This window comes from Schistocerca nitens, chromosome 2 (assembly GCF_023898315.1).
Source record: "Schistocerca nitens isolate TAMUIC-IGC-003100 chromosome 2, iqSchNite1.1, whole genome shotgun sequence".
Lineage (NCBI taxonomy): Eukaryota > Metazoa > Arthropoda > Insecta > Orthoptera > Acrididae > Schistocerca > Schistocerca nitens.
In genome coordinates, this window is record NC_064615.1 from 701,919,493 (window position 1) to 701,945,950 (window position 26,458).

Here is a 26,458-nt window from a genome sequence, read left to right on the forward strand (position 1 = left end):
ATTTACCACTGAAATTGTTCTGTTGTGATTAGACTCAAGTCTGATGAAACTATGTACTAACTGAATGTTCAGTCATAGTGAAGACTAACAATGTTGAACAACTTCATTTTCTAAATGTAAATGCAGCTTATCAGTTTAATGAATAAATCATTTCTTCATTTCTTCGTACTTAAATATTATTCTTCATAAGGAATTGATAGGAAGATCAGGATGAAAAAAAAAAAAAATGTGTATAATCTCCTTATGAAGCATAACATTGAATACAAATCCTATGCAAGAACTGACACTTTATTACATTTATGTTTTGTTTACTGAAGTGGTTGTTTTCCTTTTTTGCAGAGAGGCAGTTGTTCTCGATCACCATCACAGAGCCCCAAAACAAGATTTGGTTCTAACTTACCATTTGTATGAGACACTCAGAAATAGATGTACAAGAAATTTCTCAAAATCTTTAAGTTGCAGTACACACTGATCATGAAAGCTGTGGAACATTTAGGAAAAGGATGGTTAACTGTAATGTACTGTATGAGTAATTTTAAACCGGAGAGTTTACAGTATCTTCAAAGTATTCAGTATATTATAAAATATGAACAAAAAGGGAAAAAGCAAGGTTGACATACACAGTATATTTGTACTAGACAATCATCATTATATTTCCATATCACATGAAACTAATTGTGGAAATAATCAGAAGCAAGAGGGCAGTCTATGCCTTGTGAACTAAACATTTCCAAGTACAGATCTGTTATTGAAATATCACAACAAAGTCTTAACAAATTTCAGTTCACAAATACACATCCATGAACATAGAATGTCAATATTCTGCTTTCATAGACCTCCTTTCAGTATCTTCTTGCCAGATAAATGATCACTAATTTGATGAATTAATGTTCTGATTGAAAAATCATTTATGTATTAATTTTGTTTGTGTGTGGTACCTATCTTGACTTAAGCTACTGCTTAAATTGCAGTGACTGTTTGCATAATGCTGCAGAAAGTGTAAATCAGAATAATGAACATTTATTAAAAATTTAAAAAAAAGTTTATTTTGATGTCTAAATTTATTAAGTTTACAATTTCTCTCTGGAATTACATTGTCATCCAGTGTAAATCTTGTTCTTCAAATACTTTTTGTTTTATTATTCTGCATTTGTATCTGTTTTTGAGACAGATATTTTTTATAATACTTTCAAGGAGAAGCACCAGATTTAAAAGAAACATAGAGTGATCATGTATGAAAAGATGAAATTCCGGTGATCTCTTTAGTAATGAGTGATGGAGTGCAATCATAAGAAATTTGTTCTTGATACATATGGAACCCAAGTTGGGAAAATTATATTTTTTACAACAGATAGTCACCTTATATTTGTATAAAATATTTTTTAAAACTGTGTATATAGTTACTGTTTGCTGTTTTGACGTGTGTTTTCCAATAAATTGTAAATCATATAATTTTGTTTTCATCTGTTGTATGAGTCCCACATCCAAAATTAGGCAAATAGTGTCTGCTGTCCTTAGTATAAGGAACTGCTGTTTTGATTCAGACAGGTGACATATACTATGAGCTCTCAAAAATAGCTGTTCAGATTATGATATGAATAGAAATCACTGCAGTTAGTCTAGGGATAGTCTCAAACCCCTTTGCAAAACTGACACAGTATCATAATCAGAAAATGAATACACATAAATCAGTGTACATCAGTCATAATTCTGGGTATTATTTTCTTAGAAGAAATTGGAATTATAAAACTAATTTTTATAGAGTAAAGCACTAAAATCTTGTATTAGTAACAATGAAGAGTAAGTTTATAGCAGCAATGAGCACCAATATAAAATTAATTTTCTTCTTTTTTAATGTAGTTCTGAAAGCAACCACACTAATTATATTATTGAAAAACTGACATAATACACTGCTATCTCACTGCTTAATACATCTGATAGTTCTATGAGGAAACATAATTATTTTCCTTCTGATAAATGTACATTACAAACTGTACAACCTTACGGCACAAGACAGTGCCCTCTGCATAACCTGGACTACCTCCATTTACATTAATAGCAAGTAAATGAGTCATGGCACTGTGATACTGTCACCTTCCTCTGTGTCAACCACACAGGAATACAACAGTGTTAATGGAAAAGAAGTGAGAGTGGATGTTGAAATATTTCATACTACAGAATGACAGCACATTACAACACAAACATTTAACACACACAATCTCTTTGTTTATAAATACCAAGAGTCAATCACTATCCACTGTACAGGTCTTACATGAACAGATTACATTCTCTGGAACTACACAAGGAAGTTTGTTTTGCATATTAGCCAAACTTTTTTCCTGTGCTTACACTGAAAAAACACATCACTGCTTCACTACCTCTATTTTTTCTAGTTCAGAACTAGAAATGAATCAACTGTGGGTAAATGATCAGTCTTAGCTATTGCTAATGATAAGCAATTACTTCTGACTTAGGCATTTCCACTTATATTTCTGAGGAAAATCACCAGCTGTTTTGAAGCAGTCCTTTGAAAATACTAGGTACCTCATTTCGTGGGCAAGGAGATAGTAATCTCTCACCTCCCATCATAGTGATAGGATTTTCTGCATGGTACTGTATCATATCACCTGGAACATACAAATTTACCTTCACAAATCATGTTTTTATCTTGGAATTAAGTTACATGTGTCTTATAATAAAGAAAAATAAACACAAATTAATCTAGGCACAAAATCCAGTCAGACAGTGTAACACACTATGTGTTTAAATGGAAAGCAAAACATAGATCACAGTCTTTTGGTAGCAATAATATCCATTCCTAACACAGCTGGGTTTTAGTCCTAAGGTATAAAGCACAATTTATGAAGCACAAAAACAGAAGAAAAGAGAAAAAAGGAAGTTACTTAGTTGCTGAAAGAAAGATTAATTCACTCCATATCATGACTCACAATACACATTAGGTGCAGGAAAAAATATGGAGTTAACATTGGATCAGCAACCAAATTTGTGAACTACTCTTAATAAGCTATGGCAATGAGAAGGTTCATGGGGCGAGCTAAACTCAGACCAAGTAATGGATGCACAGTGCTGAACTAAGGTGAGTGATAATTTGCCCTCTCAGTAATGCACTTCCTATCTATGGCTCTTCATTTTCACAGGAATATGTGTTGTTTGAACTAAAAAAGAATGACAAATGAAAAGAATCCAATCAGGAGCAGAACATCTTTGAATCTATTTCGTTGCATAACAAAAACTGTGAAATGAATGAAGAATATGAATGGGTTTGAAATCTGAGTTTCTCACTGTGTATAAAATATTCAAATACTTATGGGAATGAAGCCGGGGGACCAACAGCCACTGCTATTTCCACAGGTGTACACTCTGTCATTTTCAAGGCACAAATGCCGCAAGGGAATGCTGTGCAAGGGAACTTAAAACTTTGATTTTTAAAGCATACCATAAAGATGAATTACACACACTCTCTCTCTCTCTCTCTCTCTCTCTCTCTCTCTCTCTCTGTACACCCTAGTGCCATCACACAACCAAAGACGTACCGCATCAGAAGTTATCGAGAGTGAACATCAACAGTCCAATGGTTGAGTTGCATTTGTCCCTTGTAAATGATAGGGTGTAAACCTGTTGAGATATTGGCGATTGTCAAAAAGTCACCCAGCTACAATCTCATAAGTTATTTGAACATGAATAGGTTTGCTAAACAAGCAGTAAATTTGTCATTACCAGTCATACTGACATACTTTGCAGTACTGAGATACTTTATTTCAAGATGGATTATCTTTGAAAACTCCAAGTGAAAAATGTTTAGCATTTAACTAACAAAGTGTTAAGAGACAAAAGTCTCATACACACGGATGTCTATAACACTTCCACTACACTGGTGGTCCTTTCATTATTATGAATTCGCCAATTCCCATTGACAAAGAATTGCACGCAAACTGCATCAGAGAATTTTCGTAATAATAATAATCACTAAAGTGTAAGGTTTTTTTCATAATTATGCAGTACCTGCAGAAATTAACAGTATTAAATACAGCTGATCCTAGTTGTTGTTGTGGTCTTCAGTCCAGAGACTGGTTTGATGCAGCTCTCCATGCTACTCTATCCTGTGCAAGCTTCTTCATCTGAGTAACTACTGCAACCTACATCCTTCTGAATCTGTTTAGTGTATTCATGCCTTAGTCTCCCTCTACAATTTTTACTCTCCACACTTCCCTCCAATACTGAATTGATGATCTCTTGATGCCTCAGAACGTGTCCTACCGATCCCTTCTTCTAGTCAGGTTGTGCCACAAATTTCTCTTCTCCCCAATTCTATTCAATATGTCCTCCTATAACTCTTTGTGTGTTTCACAAATAATGGAAGGAGTAAAGGGAACCACTCACCATATAGTTGGAGCATTGAGCAGTCAAAGGGTACACAAAGAAAAATGAAATCATTTAGCCTGCTTTAATGGGCAAACAAATACCAACAACTAAAATGTGAGAAAACATTATCTAAAAATAAAAAAATAAAAAACACATTTTGGCCTGCACGTAAATGATTGTGCATTGCTCAGTATAAACCACAAGAAGACTGCTTGAAGGAGTTCATGGAAGGTGTACTGCTTGATAGAGGAGGTTCTGGTATGTTGTTGTTGTGGTCTTCAGTCCTGAGACTGGTTTGATGCAGCTCTCCATGCTACTCTATCCTGTGCAAGCTTCTTCATCTCCCAGTACCTACTGCAACCTACATCCTTCTGAATCTGTTTAGTGTATTCATCTCTTGGTCTCCCTCTACGATTTTTACCCTCCACACTACCCTCCAATGCTAAATTTGTGATCCCTTGATGCCTCAAAACATGTCCTACCAACCGATCCCTTCTTCTAGTCAAGTTGTGCCACAAACTTCTCTTCTCCCCAATCCTATTCAATACCTCCTCATTAGTTACATGATCTACCCACCTTATCTTCAGCATTCTTCTGTAGCACCACATTTCGAAAGCTTCTATTCTCTTCTTGTCCAAGTCCATGTTTCACTTCCATACATGGCTACACTCCATACAAATACTTTCAGAAACGACTTCCTGACACTTAAATCTATACTCGATGTTAACAAATTTCTCTTCTTCAGAAACGATTTCCTTGCCATTGCCAGTCTACATTTTATATCCTCTCTACTTCGACCATCATCAGTTATTTTACTCCCTAAATAGCAAAACTCCTTTACTACTTTAAGTGTCTCATTTCCTAATCTAATCCCCTCAGCATCACCCGATTTAATTTGACTACATTCCATTATCCTCGTTTTGCTTTCGTTGATGTTCATCTTATATCCTCCTTTCAAGACACTGTCCATTCCGTTCAACTGCTCTTCCAAGTCCTTTGCTGTCTCTGACAGAATTACAATGTCATCGGCGAACCTCAAAGTTTTTACTTCTTCTCCATGAATTTTAATACCTACTCCGAATTTTTCTTTTGTTTCCTTTACTGCTTGCTCAATATACAGATTGAATAACATCGGGGAGAGGCTACAACCCTGTCTCACTCCTTTCCCAACCACTGCTTCCCTTTCATGCCCCTCGACTCTTATAACTGCCATCTGGTTTCTGTACAAATTGTAAATAGCCTTTCGCTCCCTGTATTTTACCCCTGCCACCTTCAGGTTCTGGTATATTCTGAAGATTTTTCAGCCATGTAGAAATTGGTGCTTTGATAATTTGACAGGTCCCCTGAATGATAAAAGAGGTACTTAGCTATGGACAACTCAGTTTTGCTGTTTATCCAGTGCTATGAGAAAGACTATTCTATTACCATCTATGCTGTTCATGATAATTATTACATCCACCAGGCTAAAAATATTGATACTGTGTGTACAACATGTCAATTGCATCAACATTACATCATACACTCCAATGTATGGCATACAGCAAAGGTTACTCAGTGTGCTAAAACCATTGTCCTCTCTTCCCATTTCTTCGTAGAGGAATAAAGCTAATAAGAACCTCTTCATTAAAAGTTGATTTTATCTAATTTGATCCATATGATGATTACACAAAATATGTGTGAGCAGACACAATGGCCAGTCAGCACCTTTGGGCCTTCATGGCTTGTTGGGGTGGAGTTTTTTTTAGTTTTTAGGAAGTAATGTATTTCTTGATATGTATAGGAATGTGGGATCTCAGGATTTTGAGAGTACAGCTTTCTGTGGTATATAAAGCATTTACAGGGTATCCCATTGGAATTTCTCAAGATTTTTACTGTGATATTGCACTGAGTAAATAAACCCATGATGACTCTTTTATATTGTTTTCATTAAGGCAACTTTGCAAGTCTCCTACACCAACAAACAAAGGTTCTGAATTATGGTTTTGTCAGTGGCTTCATGAGAGAATTAGTCTTCCTTAGTATTTTGCAATAAATATGAATCAGTCATCTGCCTTCTCAATAGTTACAGCTATGTGGTAACTATCAAACAGCCTTCTGGGCAGATACTCCTGTATGTTTGAGATTCATGAGACGTCCAAGACTGGTGATAATTGTGTGCATAATCAACTGATATTAAATCTTTTAACCCATTTATTTATGTGACACTATAGTTATTTACACTGAGAGTCAGCTGTCAGCATTTGCATCAGTACTGATCATTTGCAGTCCTTCCTGCATTTTGTAGCAAAAAGATAATGAAATTGGACAAATAAAAATATACTCACCAACCAGCAGCAGGAGAAAACATACATAAAGGTATAGACATTTTGAAGCTTTTGCAGCTAGTAGCTCCTCCTCCTGGCAGAAGGGTTGAAAAACTTCATCAGTTATTTTTCTCTCCCCTCTTTCTTCCTCTTCAACCCTTCTGCTAGCAGAAGGAGTCACTGGCTCTGAAAGTTTGCAAATTTCCATACCTTTATATGTGTGTTCTCCTACCACCACTTGGTGAGCAAATTTTTTATCCATCCACTTACATTAGTGAACATCCATACAGAGGTAGAAACATTGTCTGCCAGGTCACTTGCATGTAAACCAAATACTACCTTTGCTTCTGATTTTGCCGCCACATAAACAACCATGCTGAGCTCTATTTGCTGGTAAGTCTTAATCAAATTCCACACATTTTTCTGTATTTTGTAAACACTCATTTAATTTACTGGGTTACTCAGATAAACTGTATCATAGCCTTTCTGGAAGCCAAGAAAAACTTGTTTCTGTCTTGGTTCTGATATTTACAACATTGTGCACGTCATGTATAAATAAAATGAGGCGAGTTTCACGTGATGTCCATTGTGGTATCAAGAAAGTTATCCAACATAGGATAAAATATGTTTACACAGGGAATTTGTGTCAGCAGTTTAAGTCTTTAATTGGAGCATTCGTTATGTGAACCATTTTAAATACTAAGAAGACCAGCACCTTCTTGAATCATATTTGGCACACTGTTATTGCAGCTAGATGAGTCACCTGTTCTTCACCTCAATTGGTATAGAATGTAATAGGAACCCCCATCAGAACTAGTGATGTTTCTCTATCAAGTATCTTCTTCTTCTTCTTCTTCTTCTTCTTCTTCTTCTTCCCCTTCTTGTTCTTCTTCATTGGTTCAACTCCATTCCCATTTATGGCTATATGTTACAGTCTTTGAAGAAGCAATTTATGATGACAGAATTTGTATTTCAGTGTTCATTTTATAATCTTCCATCATTATCTCTTCTTAACACATGTATTTGAGCTCCACGTCCCAATTTGTTGCACTCAATGGGAAGGTGATGCTTTTTATTAATTCATAGAATACATGCTGTGTTGCTATCTGTATGCTTATTCTGACTTTCTTCAGCTCTTATTTGTCTATAAGGATTCAGCTTCATTTGCATTTGAATAAGTTTCTTGTTGGAGTTAGATGATAGAAATATCTCCCTACCTTTCTTAACATTTCATTCAACAGCAGTGGCCAATGAAGCTATATGTATCAATGTAAGTGGATGGATAAAAAATCTTGTGATTGTTGATCTCTATCATTAAATTCAGTGATTCCAAACAGTTCAGGGATATTTGTTACAAGTGTGATTACTTATGAGTGGTTTGTCCCAATGACTGCTCAAAACAATTTTTATGATAGGACATTTGCAACAATGACAAAACAATTTTCGTTCCTGCACCAAAATCAACTGAAATTTCCCCATCAATACATCATCATTAGGAAATTCATGTGCAATATTTTTATGCTTTCTCTGAAACATTCCATGACTTTCATACTTGATGTGTGCAATTATTGGTATCAAAAATATATTTTCAGTATGTACTCCATTCAGAAGTTAATCCAATTTTTTGTTGCAAGTATTGTGTATTGGTTACTACTGTTACTAACAGACTGACATTCAAGGACCCCCTGTACTGCCTCTGCAATTCATTAATATTAGATTTTTTTACTTGTAAGTACCTTACAGTTAAAGCAATTATCAGCATTGAAGTACTTCTTAATGAAAATGTGTAGACAGATATGACCTATTAGGAGAATTGTATAACTAAAAGTGTGATAATTATTTATATACTTACGCAGTGTGTTGTGACTGAGCTGATTAGCTCCTAGAAACTGATAATGTCCGTTGGAAGCATCAACCAGATAATGCTTGCATCGATCTGTATCCTTATAACTGATAGCATAGCCCCAAATACGTTCAGACACTCTTACTAAGAATGTCCCCACTGACTGGTCCTGCAAAAGTGCCTCAGCTTCTTGGCGTGTTATGAGTCCTATAGAAATAATTATAAAAATTACATGCTTATGACATTTTATGCATCTGTGTATTGATGAATTATTTATTAAGTAAATCCATTACTGTACAAAAGCTACAATGTCTTTCCAGAATGTAGTAATTTTAAATTCTGTTCATTCTACATTGCTATTCGAGAGCCATTTCAGCACCAGCAGACAATGATGTTTCTTTAAGGTTCAGTAAAAATAAATTTCAAATTAAGTTGTTACATATACAACTAATTAACTTCAAAAGTATAGTAAATTATACATCTGTCTCCAAAATCACTTACCAAATAGAGAAAGGGTAAAGCAGGCTATAATTTAGTTACAACTTTTGCAGCACATGTTACTCTATACTGCTATATAAAGATGCTACATAAAGACAAGATAATGTTACCAACATCTCAAAAAGTTCTTGACTGATTTATTTCAGATTTTTACACAATAATCTAATAAAAATTCAAATGTGCATAAGCTATATATATCTTTAAACAATAATGTACAAGTTTTCTGTTAAAACTGACTGTGAGAGAGAACAGGCTGTGCTGTGAAAATGTGCAGTTCAGTTTTCTTACACTCAGTCAGTTTTAACTACAATAGCAGGGCATTTAAGCTATTAGACAGATTGTGCCATTTTGTTTTCTTCCTCCTAGTCCATTTTAACAGAAAACAGGAAACAGGAAACTTCTATTTGTGGGTTATTGGATTATGATTGGAATACCATTGTGCAATCTCAACCATCCAAAAATTTGTAATCCTACCTAATCACAGAATAAAACTATGAAAAATACTGTCACTGAAGCCAGAACTTAATTTTGGCTGGAACACACTGGAATGGCATTCCAGCACATCCCAGGGAAATTTTTTTGAACAGTTTGGCACAGGAGATTTAAAACAGGTTCTACACACATGGAAGATGTATTATTTGTTTGTTCATGTTTAAATGTGTTGCTTACTTGTAGTAATGAATTAGAACTTAAATAAATCCAGTTGTAATATAACTCAATGAGTAGAAGACAAATGATGTTTGAAGAATTTACTAAACATCTGACTCTGCATCTCTTGTCATAATGTATTTTGCTTGTCATCATGGGCGCATCCATGGAAGAACATTTAGGTGACTTATGCAGCTTGTTCACAGTCTTATATACTGTGGGGTTGAAATGCAGCTTGCCCAACTTAAATTTTTTTATCCATCCATTTCATATTCGGGGTTTGAGGTTACTTGGGGTTGTGCTAAGTCTACAAATTTCAAAGAACCCCAAGCATTTTTAGGTAAAATTGGTTATGAATACAAATTCATTCTGGGTGCAGTCACACTGACCCATTCCCTCCATAATTTGATCCACAAGAATGTTCCTTTTCAATGGACACCAGCCTGCGAGAATGCATTCACGTTTTTGGAATCAAATTACATTCTGCTTCTTGTTAGGCAACTTTCCATCCTGGCCATCACTTGGCTTTGGCTATTCATGCCTCTCATTATCGACTTGGGTACCTTCTTGCACAGCAGTATGAGGATGGTTCCAAACATCCAATAGCTTATGCATCAAAAACTATCGATTCCACTCAGAGCTCAACTCTCAAGTTGAAAAGGAAATGCTTGCTATTGTCTAGGCCCTCAAACATTTTCGTGTGTTCTTGTATGGGACTAAGTTATGCCTTGTTACTGACCACAAGCCCTTAGTTTCATTGTTTAATCCTTCTACTTCATTGACCAACAAAGCAGCATCTTTCTACAGCCATGAAATAAATTTTTGGCTTCCTGCACAGTATGCCAATGATGATGTGCTGTCCCAGCTTTCAATGGGGATGGATCATATTTTTGATGAGGATGAACTCCTTTGCTTCACTTGGATGTTGAGGCACACTGCACAGTGGAAGGGTTATAGGCTCCCGGATCGCACCTACTGTCACTGCTAATCTTGTTTTGCATCAAATTGTTCACCTCTTTCAGCTTTGTTAGCCAGAAAGGTCTCCAGGTAGGGCTTCTGATACTTTGTGTAACTACATCCTCTGCCACCACCTTTTGGTATTTGATGGTGTTGTTCTCTTAGGTAGGGATGGGCTGTTGACTGGGACTGTGATCCCGAACACCCTATGGCAGGATGTGCTTCAGCTCCTATGTCAGGGATGTTTGGGGGTCTTGCATACCAAGCATTGACCTATGATGGATAATGGTCTACAGTTTGTGTCTCAGGCCTTTACGATTTCTGTGCCCATCACAGACTCCTGTAGAGATGATATCTTGGCATACTTCTTGGGTTAATAAAGGTTTACACTAATGGGGAATCAGAGTCCAGCCACGATGCTCCAATGTCACCAGCCACAACCCTCCTCCATCTGCACATGCCACCCCACCAATGCCCATCAGTGTGGCCTTCATCTTTATTTGCCCCTGTCCTTGCAGTCTGGGATCAGGGGTTCTGTCTTCAACTAAAGTGAATACTCGCCACAGTCCGTAGCTTCCAAGGCTGCCATCTCTGTATAGCATACACCAGTGATGGGCTGGTGACACCATCACAACCAGCTAAGTCCTCACTTAATGGCAAGGGCCATGGGTCCTCCACCTCCTCCCGCAATGTCTGTTGCAGCCTCCCATGGTGTCCCTTCTGTGGGAGTGGACCTGCTCTCCTTATGAATGTTGCCACCTCCTCCCTCTCCTCCGGGGCCCAGTCCCCTGGCACCTGTTGTTGGGCATTCCTGTGTTACTTTGCTGCCACCAGTGATCCTGCAGTTGCTGACACCTTTGGGGCCGTCAATACCAGCTTCTCCGACCAAGCATCTGCACAGTCCTGCCTTGTCAGGGGACCGGATATCAAGAAGCTACCAGCTCTCTTGTCACTGGTCCACTTTATGGTACTTCACGGGGGAGAGACCATTATGTGTGCCCATGGCCATGCCACTTCTGCCCCTACTCGCTGGTTCTGCTCCAAAATTTCCTTCCACTGCCACCATCTCCTTCAGCATCCACTGCAGAGGCCATGAATATTTCAACTGAGGCTCCAACACCCACAATGGTGAAGGGGTGCTATAACTCTGCACATAATACTATGATTTGCACTGTGGTACCAGGCCACGAGTGGCCACAGGACTTGCACAGATAGCATAGCATCTACCACACTGTCTACTGGACCCCTCCTCTTTAAAAGCACAGTGCAGGGGGAACTTGTCCTCATATTGTGTTCATACGTATTGTCAGCGACTGCTTTTATCAGTACCTGGATTATTGTTACGTTTGTGTCTATGTTCTCAGCTGTTGTACATTTGTGTGTGGAAGGAGAATAAACTTTGGTTCATTGTAACCTTGCTGTTGTTTGAGTCTTACATTACTATGCACATAGCTTGGAGCAAGAGTAACTAATATGCATGAATAAGACAATGCACAAACATTAATTTAATTTAATGCAGCATTTACTGTGTGATCACATACGTTAAAGTCATGAAACCACAGAAAGCTGATAGGAAAATTTAAAACCCAAAAATGGAGACTGTAAAAACCGAACAAACACACAAAAAATTACTGTAGTATATGCAATAAATAATGTTACAATACTAAACTGTGAAGTAATGTGAGAAACTATTGTGCAGAATAATATAATTGTTAACTATATGCAGGTGCATTCAGAGGATACAAGAAGATAAAGCAGAATAACAACCAGAAGATTAAGGAGGTTGTTTAATTGTACTTACCATGGAACCAAGGAGATATTTGATTAGATGTAGGCTCTAAGCCTGCTCTTCGTGCTATTTCACTAGAGCGAAACCATTCCACCACAGCTTCTTTACTTTCTGGCTTTGCAGTTGTTGTGCTATTAGTTATGTTGACAGCTGACTGGCTATTTTGACTGAAATGATAAAGGTTTGATTCATCATTTGAGAGAAAACTTTTGTGATTCATCATATTCTTAATGTTCCAAGCTGACTCCAGACAGTAATGTCATAATTTGTGAAGATTTACAACTAAAACAAATCAAATCATCATAGCCTAAGGACTTATGAATTTATTTTGTTGTTGATAATTATGCAAGATCTAGAGATTATCTAAGAAAGAAAATTCACCTGCTGCTAGTTTCCACAGAGAGTGTATTTTTTGTTGAATTGGCCTGAATATCAACATCCATATCCAGTACTGAAGTTCTGCGATGTTCTTCTCGAGCACGCCGTGCTATTTCACGTATCTGCATTTCAGCTTCTTTTGCTTTACGTTCTGAAAAAAGTCAAATCTGTTACTTAGTTAATCATCAATTTTGTTTTTAGAAAAAGTACATTTTAATTTTTGTCAAAGTTCTTGGCAACGGCGTATGTATTATTGGTAGGATAACAAAATTAAAAATGCTGAAGGTTGCAATGAATGCTAGTTGCAGTAACCATTCTTTATTTTCACTTTGACCAAACTTGATGTATAATATTTGGATCAAGCAAGGTGGTGCAGTGGTTAGCACACTAGACTCCCATTCATGTGAATGACATTTCATAACCCTCGTCCAGCCATTCTGATTTAGATTTTAGATGATTTCCCTAAATCATTTCAGGAAAATGCTGGGATGTTTACTTTGCAAGTGCACAGCTGATTTCCTTCTTCATCCTTCCGTAATCTGATGGAACAATGACCTTGCTGTTTGGTCTCTCCCACAAATCAGCCAACCAACCAAACAATATTTGGATCAGCAAGCCAAGAGACTTTTCTACTACAATCAACCAAATGAAATGAAGGGAATGTTATTGTTGTTGTTTGTGATGCCATGAGTTCCTATCTTTCTTCTCTCCAACTTGTGCTTTCTTGAGCTTCATAGCAGACACTGCTGATTAAAAGACCAGCATCATCAACTGTGTATCAAAAGAGAAATGTATTTCACCAGCCTTAAAGTTAGAAACAAGCACAATTTTGCACTCCAATTTCTTCATTAGTCCATCAAATCAAGGTAACCTTCTTCCTTTTATATGAATTGTTGCAGTCATAGTTAAAAAAAAATAATATATCTTGACTGCTTACTTCTATTTAAAGAACTTACTAAAGTTAACTTATTTTGATAAATGGTAGTACCTTGCTCCCTCCATAGCTGTTCTTTCTTATGCTCTTCCTCCTCAGCTTCTTTAGCAACTTCTTTTTGTTTACGTTGAATCCGTCTGAATATTTCAGATGTCCTTTCTTCCATCACACGTTTCTCCCAGAGTGCAACACGTTGAGATACCTTCTTTGGCTGAAAAAAGACAAGAAATCTCTTACTTTGGATAAATCAAACTGAATAAATAAAATTGTTGTTTATAGTAACAACATGATTATCAAATGGTTATTCTCACTGAGAAAATGAAGGAGTGACAGATTCATTCAACAAAATTAAGGAAAGATTTGATGCACATAAAATAATTTCTTCTTTCTGTTGACTTTCCTTTCATTTAGTAGGTTATCAGAGGAACTTCTTTAATAGTGAAAATAATTACATTTAGTCCCCACTTGCTTTGTGTGCAATAAATAACTTATTTTGTTATTGAATTGTGCAAAAACTTACAGTATTGAGAGAGATTTCTTGCAAAGCATCACGTTTATCAGCAAAGCTGATCTCTATAGTGCTGTTAATATTATTCTTCGTGTTATTATTAGGAAACTGCTGTTTTATTCTGTCTCTGATTTCATCTACTGAGCAGTATATATCCATTGGATCTGCCTCTTTGTGCTGAAGGGCCTCCATAGCCTGTATCTGTTTCTGGTTTAAGTCCAGTAGCTCAGTCAATTCTGCTTCCATTGACTTTCTGCAATCAAAATACACAAACTGTCACTACGTTTATCTTAGGTTCATTGACACATTGTGGATGATTACAGTTTTTATTTACAGTTATAGTGGTCATGTATGTAGTTGATGTATTACATCTGTGATCATTTTGTAAATTAATTAAATAACTGAATATACATATTAATTGTGTGATTCATGCCATTTATCTTTCATCTAGCATCATTTCATAGTATTTCACTTTAAAAAATTAAATAAATGTACATCTTTGATTTCTTTCCACATCCCAGGAATTCCTCTCAGCAAGATCTGTGACATATGACTAATGTAATATAAATTACCTCACATGTCTTGTTCCACAGATTTCATCATAAAGCAGAAACGCTATAGGGATAAGGAATGACACAATAACAGTGTGGAATGGTTGTAAATTGTGCCTGTGTGCTGCTCCAACAAAAAACTGCATTGCTGGTGGTGATAATTGGATATACTCTATACAGACTGCAACTGAATTCTCATGAGAAATTGGAATGAAGAAGAAGAGCTGTATAAGGTGATTTTTTCCCTTATTGTATCAAACAACTGCAACCAGAAATAAGAAATAGATCATCTAAGAAATGTGATATGTTTTCTGTTCTTATGATGTAACCCAAATAAAACATTAAACTACTTCATACAACTTAATTAACTTCCATTTGTAAATAAACACTGACATAATAATGTCAACTTTGTTGCATACAGTACACTTATGAAACTTACTGTTAGATTCCCTGTTTCCATTTTACAGTCCCAAACACTGTAAAAATTTACTCCATAAGCTTATCTGCTGTTCTCACAAGTTTTGCATGCAGAATAGTCTTAATAAAAGTAAATGTTAAGTAGAAGTGAAATCAAGGAGGCATTTAATCCAAGGAACTGAGAGTCTGTTTCCTATTAATTTCAGCCTGAATGTAGAGGATGTCCAAAACACTTAGCTCTGCACAATGGAGATGATGACCAATGGTCATAAATGAAGCTTTCAAGCTTCATCAGGTCTTGGGTGAGAAATACGTGAGAGTTGTGCATTTATAAACTACTTGTTTTTTATAATAAACATGTGCCTGCTACATCAACACAGACTGTAATATATTGAAAAACAATATATAATCTTGTATTGTGTGTTCACGGCAAAGTTTGTCACTGTTAACAGTTCATGATTAAAATAGCAACAACTAACAGGCCCTTATTGCTGCCACCCAATTTGAATAGTGCACCATTCAAGATGTATTGCCACTGTTTTGTGACCTGTGACAGGACATGTTTTCAACATGACAGTCCATCTCCCAACTTTAATATTAATCCTATGAGCACTTGAGCAACAGATATTGGTGCCCACCTTGTTTGATTGTAAGGGCTGATAGTGATTCACAATCAGTAAGATCACTGGATCTCACTTCTGTGGATTTTTTCGCTCTTGGATTATACAAAATTGTTTATGTCTGAAACCTCAGTAGAAACTGAAGAGAAACATGTTGGTAGGTCCTAGATCTCTGTCTCAGTGTACTACGACTAATAGGAACATTTGAGAATGTGCGACAAAATTTTATGTGCTCTTGTAATGCAACAATTTGTACTGGTTGCCAGTGCTTTGAAGAGTTAAGTTAGTATGAGCTTAAGATGTTATATAGTGTAAGTTGTTTATATCAGTACATCTCAAAATACTCAAGTTTAGTATCCTTTAAACACCACAATTTCTGGCTTGTTAGGTATAGTAGCACATTGATGAAAAACATACAAAATCAGCTGTTGACTTGGTACAGAATCAGTAAACTAGTTGCTGCTGAAATGAATGTAGATGGTCCTTCACATACCTGAGCTGTTCGGCTTCTTTTTCGGCTTGTTGCCTTGCCTTTTCCCTTGCTTCACGCTCAAGGATCTCTTCTATCGATGGGTCATCTGGATGTTCACCCATAACCCACACCCAGGGCTCCCCATCTGATCCCAGCAGAAAATCAACCTTCTTCTTGTTTGGTTCTGAAAAAAATGAAGAAAAATTATTATGCACAAGCTGCACAGAGAGTTTATTGCTAAATGTGACATAAACTTATCTGCACAAGTTATTGGCATCATCTGACCAAAATGAATTGACTAATGATTTACAACAGTATTTGAATTTGCATCACCGAAAGCTATTTAATCTTAGCCTGACCAGCAAGCTACTGTCCAGCTAGGAAGCTCTAAACTTGCTGGGAATATTGTTATTAGAAAAGTGTGCATTAGTGCCTTGAATTAATTCCAGTCAATATTATGTTAACGGTATGTCTGACATTCATTTCTACAAAAGCTATTAAAACATTTTCTAGCTGCTTATTACAACTGGGTACCTTTCATTTTACTAGATGGAACAGTTAGGATCGCCATTTTGAACATTTTAAAATCTGCTAGTGGTACATATACTTAAGGATAAAAGACAAAGTTTTCAGTAAATATCGATTCAAAAAGCTTTTAATTCCTGCAGTAAAATGTAGTTCCTCACTGATGAGGAAATAATTAATTGGTTTCATCATTCTCATATAGTAGTGGTAGTAGTAAATTATTCATCCAGAGACAGTATAATTGCATGGCAAAATTGGTTTTCAGTGAGACCTTGCCTCTGGCAGCAGAATTCTTTGTGGCACAAGAGCAGTGAACCATGGGGGAATTGTCATACATCCTGTAACAAGTACAGGGCCACATGTCCAAGCTCCTCCCTTCATCTGGTTCATTAATGGGAACAGCAACATATTCCTGGACAAGGAACTTTATCCATGTTCACATGTCATGCTGAGGATGGATGCAGTTCAACCACCATTGCACCTGCCTTATTCAAGGTCATACAAAATATTGCTGAGCGGGGAGCATTCAATACAAATAGATGTTAATGGCAAATGGCAGACCATATCACTGGACAGAGTGAAAACAGTGCACATACTGGTGGCAGATGCAGGGATCACAAACAGTAAAAAGAGACACTGTTGCCCTATAGAGACAGAAGGAAGAAGACCCAGAGCATGGACAAAACACACCAATTTCAACAGCAAACATCTCCTGGAGACAAGACTCCAGTATCAATGGCTCTGAGCACTACGGGACTTAACATCTAAGGTCATCAGTCCCCTAGACCTTAGAACTACTTAAACCTAACTAACCTAAGGACAGCACACACATCCATGCCCCAGGCAGGATTCGAACCTGCGACCGTAGCGGTCGCGTGGTTCCAGACTGAAGCACCTAGAACCGCTCGGCCACACCGGCCGGCTCCAGTATCAAAGTGGTCTTTATGAGTGGGTCGGCACATCGCTCACCACTACCTGTATATCCCCAGAGCTTCACTCTTCTGTGTGTGTGGGGTGAGGCTGTGTGAGAATCACCACTGTGAGAGGGTAAAGTGCGCAGTACATTGTGAAGTGTTCTGCTTTGGAGAGAACAGAGCTGACAGCTCAGTCACTCTTTGGTTATATAAATTTTCTTTTTTTTTTGTAGTGGCAATGTTTTTGGAATTGCTTTGTTGAAGACTGATAAAAAAGTTACTGAAGTGTTCTAGCTGGTACATGTCATTTGATTAAATATTATGGAATCAAGATCATTATAACACAATACTAATTACATGTAATGCAAAACAAGCAGTACCTAACTTGTTGGTGAGATAGATATAGACTTTCTAGTCCCACAAATTCCTCTCCATCACCATTCAGAGTAGTATTTGCACACTACTTCTTCAGTTATTTGCTGGATGTATCTCTATCTTCCCCTGCAGTTTATATCCTCCATAGCTCTCTCTAGTACTATGTTGGCTATTTCCTGAGGCCTTAACACGTGTCCTACCATCTTGTACCTCCTTCTTGTCACCGTTTTCCTATGTTCCTTTCTTCACTGATTCTGTGGACTACCTCCCCATTACTTATCTTATCAATCCACCTAATTTTCAACATTCATCTGTAGCACCACATCTCAAATAGCTCTATTTTCTTCTGTTCCAGTTTTCCCGCTATCCATGATACACTACCATACAATGCTGTGTTCCAAATGCACATGCTCAGAAATTTCTTTCTCAGATGAAGGTCAATGTTTGATACCAGTAGACTTCTCTTGGCAAGGAATGGCCTCTTTGCCTGTGTTAGTCTCCTTCTTACATCCTCCATTACTTCAACCACTGTGTGTATTTTGCTTCCAAGGTAGAAGAAGAATTCCTTAACTATGTCTACTTCGTGACCACCAGTTTTGATGTTATGTTGCTCACTGTTCTCATTTCTGCTGTTTCTCATTACTTTCATGTTTCTCCAGTTTATTGTTCAAATGTGTGTGAAATCTTATTGGACTTAACTGCTAAGGTCGTCAGTCCCTAAGGTTACACACTACTTAACCTAAATTATCCTAAGGACAAACACACACACCCATGCCCGAGGGAGAACTCGAACCTCCGCTGGGACCAGCCGCACATCTCCAGTTTATTCTCAGTTCATATTCAGTACTTATAGACTATTCATTCCATGCAACAGATCATGCAGTTCTTCTTTGCTTTCACTGATGATAGCAAATGTCATCAGCAAATCTTATCATTGATACCCTATCATCCAGAATTTTAATCTCACTCTTGAACTTTTCTTTTATTTCTGTCATTGCATCTTCAGTGTATATATTGAACACTAGGAGTGAAAGACTGCACTCATGCCTTTCACCTTTTTAAATTGAACACATAATTCCTGTTATTCCAGTATTATTGTTCCCCCTTAATTCTTGTACATATTACGCATCACCCATCTTTTCCTATGGGTCGCTTCTATTTTTCTCAGAATTTCTTCTTGCACTATTTCAAATTGACGAACACTTTTTCTAGGTCCCTAAATCGTGTGAGCGTATCTTGATTTTTCTTCAGCTTTGCTTCCATTATCAAGCACAAAGTCAGAATTGCCTACACCAAATGGTTCAAATGGCTCTGAGCACTATGGGACTTAACTTCTGGGGTCATCAGTCCTCTAGAACTTAGAACTACTTAAACCTAACTAACCTAAGGACATCACACACATCCATGTCCGAGGCAGGATTCGAACCTGCGACCGTAGCGGTCGCGCGGTTCCAGACTGTAGCGCCTAGAACCGCTTGGCCACTTCAGCCGCCTTGCCTATATCGTGCCTTTACCTTTCCTAAAGCCATTTCCATTCTTCCGTATTTTATTATTGTCAGCAGCTTGGATGCATGAGATGCTAACCTGCTTTTGTGATAATTTTTACTCCTATCTGCCCTAGCAATCTTCGGAATTATGTGGATGATGTTTTTTTTCCCGAAAGTCTGATGGTACGGTATGTCGCCAAACATTCTACACATCAACTAGAATACTGGTAGTTGTTTTGCTGTCTTCCCCCCCCCCCCCTCCCTCCTTCCCTCCAAATGATTTTAGAAATTCCAATGGAGTGTTATCTACCCTTTCTGCTTCATTTGATCTCAGGCCTTCCAGAGCCCTATTAAATTCTTACTAATACTGGATCACGTGTATCTTCCTTATCGACTTCAGTGTCTTCTTCTACCAACTTATGAGACAAGTCCTGTCCCCTCATAGAGGCCCTCGGTGTACTGTTTCTGCTTAGCTGTATTTCCCCCTCAGTTTAACAATGGAATTCCCACACCACTCTTAATGTTACCACCCTTACTTTTAATTTCACCAAAGTTTGTTTAGACTTTTCTGTATGGTGATCCAGTCCTTCCGACCATCATTTCATTTCCCATCTCTTCATATATTTCCTGCAGCCATTTCGCCTTGGCTGCCCTGCACTTCCTACTTCTTTCATTCCTAAATGATTTCTCTTGTTATCCAAGATTTATTTGGAGTTACTTTCCTTGTGCATATGTCTGTCTGAACATCTGTGACGGTACAGTCTTCTGTGATATTCCTCATCGCAGTAACCACATCATTAGCGAACTTCAAATGCTTCTCATCATTCCTCAGTATTTCAGTATCCCACTTCCTTCCGCGCTGATTTTGCCATAGCCTACGATTCCCTAGAACTTCAGTGTACTCTTCATCATTACTAAATTGTGATCTGAGTCTATATCTGCTCCTGTGTACGCCTTACAATCCAGTATCTGATTTCGGAATCTCTGTCTGATCATGATGTAATACAGCTGGAATCCTCCCGTGTCTCCGTGTCTTTTCCAAGTATACCTTCTTCTCTTCTGATTCTTGAACAGAGTATTCGTTATTACCATCTGAAATTTATTGCAGAACTCTATTAGTCTTTCTGCTCTATATTTCTTACTGCCTAGAACAGGGTCTCCAAAATGCTACCTGCGGGCCGCATCCGACAGAGGAAAGGATTTAATCTGGCCCGCGCTTGCGTGAAAGTTTTTTTAAAGTAGCGCGCAATTCTTCCCGCTCGTTTAATCCTAAGAGAGACATCTAGCAGCACTGCCTTCACTTGTTCATAAGTAATAGAAATGCCATCAGGAAAACTGTGCCTGACGGCGACTTCCTGGCTGTTTTTGTTGAGTAGTTAAATCAGGTTTCCTTTCTTTCGAATACGAGTCCAGTATGTCTATCGTCAATTTCATTCGATGTTATGGACTCGACTCCATTTCATGTCTTTCCTAGAAGAGGTAGCATATTATTCGAGTGGTCTCACATACAACATGGTAACGACGTGGTTAAATTTTGATATAATTTCGTCAAGCTTCTTTATCTTGAGAACAGAGACTGAAATATTTCTGAATGAGAAAAACAATCATTTACAAGACACAATGAAGGCTTTCAAGACACGTTGTCATAGCTGCTTCTGAATGAGAAAAACAATCATTTAGAAGACACACTGAAGGCTTTCAAGACACGTTGTCATAGCTGCTGGCGAGTCTTCCGTCTTGTGTTTCAGTGGTCCAAGAAACTTTTCGGCTCCTCACGTTCCATCCAGGGCTGTGCTGGACATTTTCGGAGGAGCCCTGCCGACTGACGAGGCAGGCGTCGGACAGCGACTTAAATACTGTGTAAAATGAGTGTGGTGTAGTTTATAAGTGGTCAGCAAAGATAATTACTGTCGGAGATAAGACTTAACTATCAATTTTGCAGACCACTGTCCATAATTATATCACTTTGTTTAATGGCTCCTTCTTTTCTTTTAAAATTATCCCCATGTTTGTGTATTTCGCTGGCTTTTCTATATGGCCATGGATAATAATAGCTTGGCGTTGTGGATAACGTTTTAGTTTCGGAAAGCTTCACTTGATGATTTCCTGATTGAAGAGCATGCTCTGCTACAGCTGATTTTTCTGTTTTCCCTAGTCGGCAAAGACTTGTTGTTGTTGTGGTCTTCAGTCCTGAGACTGGTTTGATGCAGCTCTCCATGCTACTCTATCCTGTGCAATCTTCTTCATCTCCCAGTACCTACTGCAGCCTACATCCTTCTGAATCTGCTTAGTGTATTCATCTCTTGGTCTCCCTCTACGATTTTTACCCTCCACACTGCCCTCCAATGCTAAATTTGTGAACCCTTGATGCCTCAAAACATGTCCTAACAACCGATCCCTTCTTCTAGTCAAGTTGTGCCACAAACTTCTCTTCTCCCCAATCCTATTCAATACCTCCTCATTAGTTACGTGATCTACCCACCTTATCTTCAGCATTCTTCTGTAGCACCACATTTCGAAAGCTTCTATTCTCTTCTTGTCCAAACTAGTTATCGTCCATGTTTCACTTCCATACATGGCTACACTCCATACAAATACTTTCAGAAACGACTTCCTGACACTTAAATCTATATCCGATGTTAACAAATTTCTCTTCTTCAGAAACGATTTCCTTGCCATTGCCAGTCTATATTTTATATCCTTTCTACTTCGACCATCATCAGTTATTTTACTCCCTAAATAGCAAAACTCCTTTACTACTTTAAGTGTCTCATTCCCGAATCTAATTCCCTCAGCATCACCCGATTTAATTTGACTACATTCCATTATCCTCGTTTTGCTTTTGTTGATGTTCATCTTATATCCCCCTTTCAAGACACTGTCCATTCCGTTCAACTGCTCTTCCAAGTCCTTTGCTGTCTCTGACAGAATTACAATGTCATCGGCAAACCTCAAAGTTTTTACTTCTTCTCCATGAATTTTAATACCTACTCCGAATTTTTCTTTTGTTTCCTTTACTGCTTGCTCAATATACCGATTGAATAACATCAGGGATAGGCTACAACCCTGTCTCACTCCTTTCCCAACCATTGCTTCCCTTTCATGCCCCTCGACTCTTATAACTGCCATCTGGTTTCTGTAAAAATTGTAAATAGCCTTTCGCTCCCTGTATTTTACCCCTGCCACCTTCAGAATTTGAAAGAGAGTATTCCAGTTAACAGTGTCAAAAGCTTTCTCTAAGTCTATAAAATGCTAGAAACGTAGGTTTGCCTTTTCTTAACCTTTCTTCTAAGATAAGTCGTAAGGCTAGTATTGCCTCACGTGTTCCAACATTTCTACGGAATCCAAACTGATCTTCCCCAAGGTCCGCTTCTACCAGTTTTTCCATTCGTCTGTAAAGAATTCGCGTTAGTATTTTGCAGCTGTGACTTATTAAATTGATAGTTCGGTAATTTTCACATCTGTCAACACCTGATTTCTTTGGGATTGGAATTATTATATTCTTCTTGAAGTCTGAGGGTATTTCGCCTGTCTCATACATCTTGCTCACCAGATGGTAGAGTTTTGTCAGGACTGGCTCTCCCAAGGCCATCAGTAGTTCTAATGGAATGTTGTCTACTCCCGGGGCCTTGTTTCGACTCAGGTCTTTCAGTGCTCTGTCAAACTCTTCACGCTGTATCTTATCTCCCATTTCGTCTTCGTCTACATCCTCTTCCATTTCCATAATATTGTCAAGTACATCGCCCTTGTATAAACCCTCTATATACTCCTTCCACCTTTCTGCCTTCCCTTCTTTGCTTAGAACTGGGTTGCCATCTGAGCTCTTGATATTCATACAAGTGGTTCTCTTCTCTCCAAAGGTCTCTTTAATTTTCCTGTAGGCAGTATCTATCTTACCCCTAGTGAGACAAGCCTCTATATCCTTACATTTGTCCTCTAGCCATCCCTGCTTAGCCATTTTGCACTTCCTGTCTATCTCATTTTTGAGACGTTTGTATTCCTTTTTGCCTGCTTCATTCACTGCATTTTTATATTTTCTCCTTTCATCAATTAAATTCAATATTTCTTCTGTTACCCAAGGATTTCTATTAGCCCTCGCCTTTTTACCTACTTGATCGTCTGCTGCCTTCACTACTTCATCCCTCAGAGCTACCCATTCTTCTTCTACTGTATTTCTTTCCCCCATTCCTGTCAATTGTTCCCTTATGCTCTCCCTGAAACTCTCTACAACCTCTGGTTGTTTCAGTTTATCCAGGTCCCATCTCCTTAAATTCCCACCTTTTTGCAGTTTCTTCAGTTTCAATCTGCAGTTCATAACCAATAGATTGTGGTCAGAATCCTCATCTGCCCCTGGAAATGTCTTACAATTTAAAACCTGGTTCCTAAATCTCTGTCTTACCATTATATAATCTATCTGATACCTTTCAGTATCTCCAGGATTCTTCCAGGTATACAACCTTCTTTTAAGATTCTTGAACCAAGTGTTAGCTATGATTAAGTTATGCTCTGTGCAAAATTCTACAAGGCGGCTTCCTCTTCCATTTCTTCCCCCCAATCCATATTCACCTACTATGTTTCCTTCTCTCCCTTTTCCTACGCTCGAATTCCAGTCACCCATGACTATTAAATTTTCGTCTCCCTTCACTACCTGAATAATTTCTTTTATCTCGTCATACATTTCTTCAATTTCTTCATCATCTGCAGAGCTAGTTGGCATATAAACTTGTACTACTGTAGTAGGCATGGGCTTTGTGTCTATCTTGGCCACACATTCTTGTATTCACGCTTTCTTGGTAGATCCAATGTAGATTTTTCCACAAGTACCCAGGACCGTATGTGCCCCACATGCCAACCAAGGAAGGAGTTCATTTTTTACGGATCGGAGTGCTTCAAATATTTTCTTAGTTGGTTTTAAAAGCCGGTCTGATCACATGTTTCTCTGAAACCTACCCAATCTGATGAGTTACTTTTGTGGTAAATGGGGGAGAAACCGTGTTCTTCCATTGCGTTTTATGATTGCCATTAGGCCTACTCTTATTTCGTCACAAACTCTTTTTCTTTCTTTCCCTGAATAGCTATTTTTGTTGAAAGCCTGCTCAGGCTTTTTAATTCTTGCTCTTCGGAACACCTGGACGCCGAATTAAAACATTTTGATTTTGACTTGCTAAGAAATACGTGAGGGTTGTGGCATTCATTCCGCAAACATTTTATAAAGCATATGTTGCCAATGTGATGTTCAATATTAAGGTCACACAATTTCAGTGGAGCTTCAACAGGCCGGGCTTGGAAATGAACCTGTAAGGTGTGAAATTAGTCGCCAAACATAAGTATTGCAACTGTTGACAGATTGGTTAACAAACGATTTATGGATGTACCCTCATATGGCGAGGGATGGTAACACGTAATGCACCCAAGAACATTGTCGAATATGACCGTTTTCGTGTTCCAAGTGCTTCAGTGTAGGGAGACATGGGCTCAATCTCCCAGCTCTCACGGAAAGGAAAAAATATAGTGTAGCCTTATCTTTTTCTTTCAAGAAAATGATTTAAAAGTCGGTATTACCCAAGTTTTTAACAGGATCGGAACTGGAACTTTTTACGGAAGCCTACAAGTCGCTATTCATCTGGTACACTTGCCTAATATCGTGTAGCGCCCCCGCGAACACGCAGAAGTGCCGCAACACGACGTGGCACGGACTCGACTAAAGTCTGAAGTACTGCTGAAGGAAATTGACACCATGAATCCTGCAGGGCTGTCTGTAAAACTGCAGATATGATCAATAATGTTCATGTGTGCCGCGTTGGTGGCTAGCGGAAGTGTTTAAACTCATTAGAGTGTTCCTGGAGCCACTCTGCAGCAATTCTGGACGTGTGGGGCGTCGCTTTGTCCTGCTAGAATTTTCCAAGTCCGTCGGAATGCACAATGGAAATGAATGGATGCAGGTGATCAGACAGGATGCTTAGGTATGTGTCATCAGGAGAGTCGTATCTAGATGTATCAGGGGACCCACATCACACAAGCTGCAAACGCCCCACACCATTATAGACCCTCCACCAGTTCGACAAGTCCCCTGCTGACATACAGGATCCATGGATTCACAAGGTTGCCTCCATAGCCGTACACGTCCATCCGCTCGATACACTTGAAAAGAGGATCGTCCGACCAGGCAACAAGTTTCCTGTCATCAGCAGTCCAGTGTCGGTGTTGGCGGGTGCAGGAGAGGCGTAAAACTTTGTGTCGTGCAGTCATCAAGGGTACTCGAGTGGGCCTTCGGCACCGGAAGCCCATTATGACGATGTTTCGTTGAATGGTACGCACGGTGACAGTTGTTGATGGCCCAGCATTGAAATCTGCAGCATATTTGCGGAAGGATTGCACTTCTGTCACGTTGAACGATCCTCTTCAGTCGTCGTTGGTACCGTTCTTGCAGGATCTTTTTCCGGCCGCAGCGATGTCGGAGATTTGATGTTTTATCGGATTCCTGATATTCACGGTGCATTCGTGAAATGGTTCTACGAGGAAATCCCCACTTTATCACTACCTCGGAGATGCTGTGTCCCAGTGTCCCGTCGCAGGTGCGCTGACTATAACACCACGTTCAGACTCACTTAAATCTTGATAACCTGTCATTCTAGCAGCAGTAACCGATCTAACATTTGCGCCAGACACTTGTTGTCTTATATAGGCGTTGCCGACCGCAGCTCCGTATTCTGCCTGTGCACATATCTCTGTATTTGAGTACGCATGCCTATACCAGTTTCTTAGGGGCTTCAGTGTAAAAATACAGCATATCCCTCGGTTCGTCTGCCCCCCCCCCCTCCCGCCCGCCGCCCCGCGAATTGTCTCAAGGGCGCTG

At 38.5% G+C, this 26,458-nt stretch overlaps 2 protein-coding genes across 2 annotated transcripts in view; one reads left to right on the forward strand and one right to left on the reverse strand.

Annotated features, from left to right (window-relative positions):
- LOC126236862 (uncharacterized) overlaps positions 1 to 477 on the forward strand; it is a 396,531-nt gene extending 396,054 nt beyond the window's left edge. Inside the window, exon 10 of the mRNA XM_049946483.1 lies at positions 340 to 477. Coding sequence (XP_049802440.1) covers positions 340 to 411 — 72 coding nt within the window. The 3' untranslated portion in view covers positions 412 to 477. The remainder of the gene's footprint in view (positions 1 to 339) is intronic.
- The window catches only part of LOC126236860 (SH2 domain-containing protein 4B-like), a 612,474-nt gene continuing 586,286 nt past the window's right edge, over positions 271 to 26,458 (reverse strand). Inside the window, exons 3-9 of the mRNA XM_049946482.1 lie at positions 16,323 to 16,485; positions 14,254 to 14,494; positions 13,788 to 13,944; positions 12,803 to 12,950; positions 12,434 to 12,588; positions 8,539 to 8,736; positions 271 to 2,627 (exon numbers count right to left, since the gene is read on the reverse strand). Of these exons, the coding sequence (XP_049802439.1) occupies positions 2,503 to 2,627; positions 8,539 to 8,736; positions 12,434 to 12,588; positions 12,803 to 12,950; positions 13,788 to 13,944; positions 14,254 to 14,494; positions 16,323 to 16,485 (1,187 nt within the window). The 3' untranslated portion in view covers positions 271 to 2,502. The remainder of the gene's footprint in view (positions 2,628 to 8,538; positions 8,737 to 12,433; positions 12,589 to 12,802; positions 12,951 to 13,787; positions 13,945 to 14,253; positions 14,495 to 16,322; positions 16,486 to 26,458) is intronic.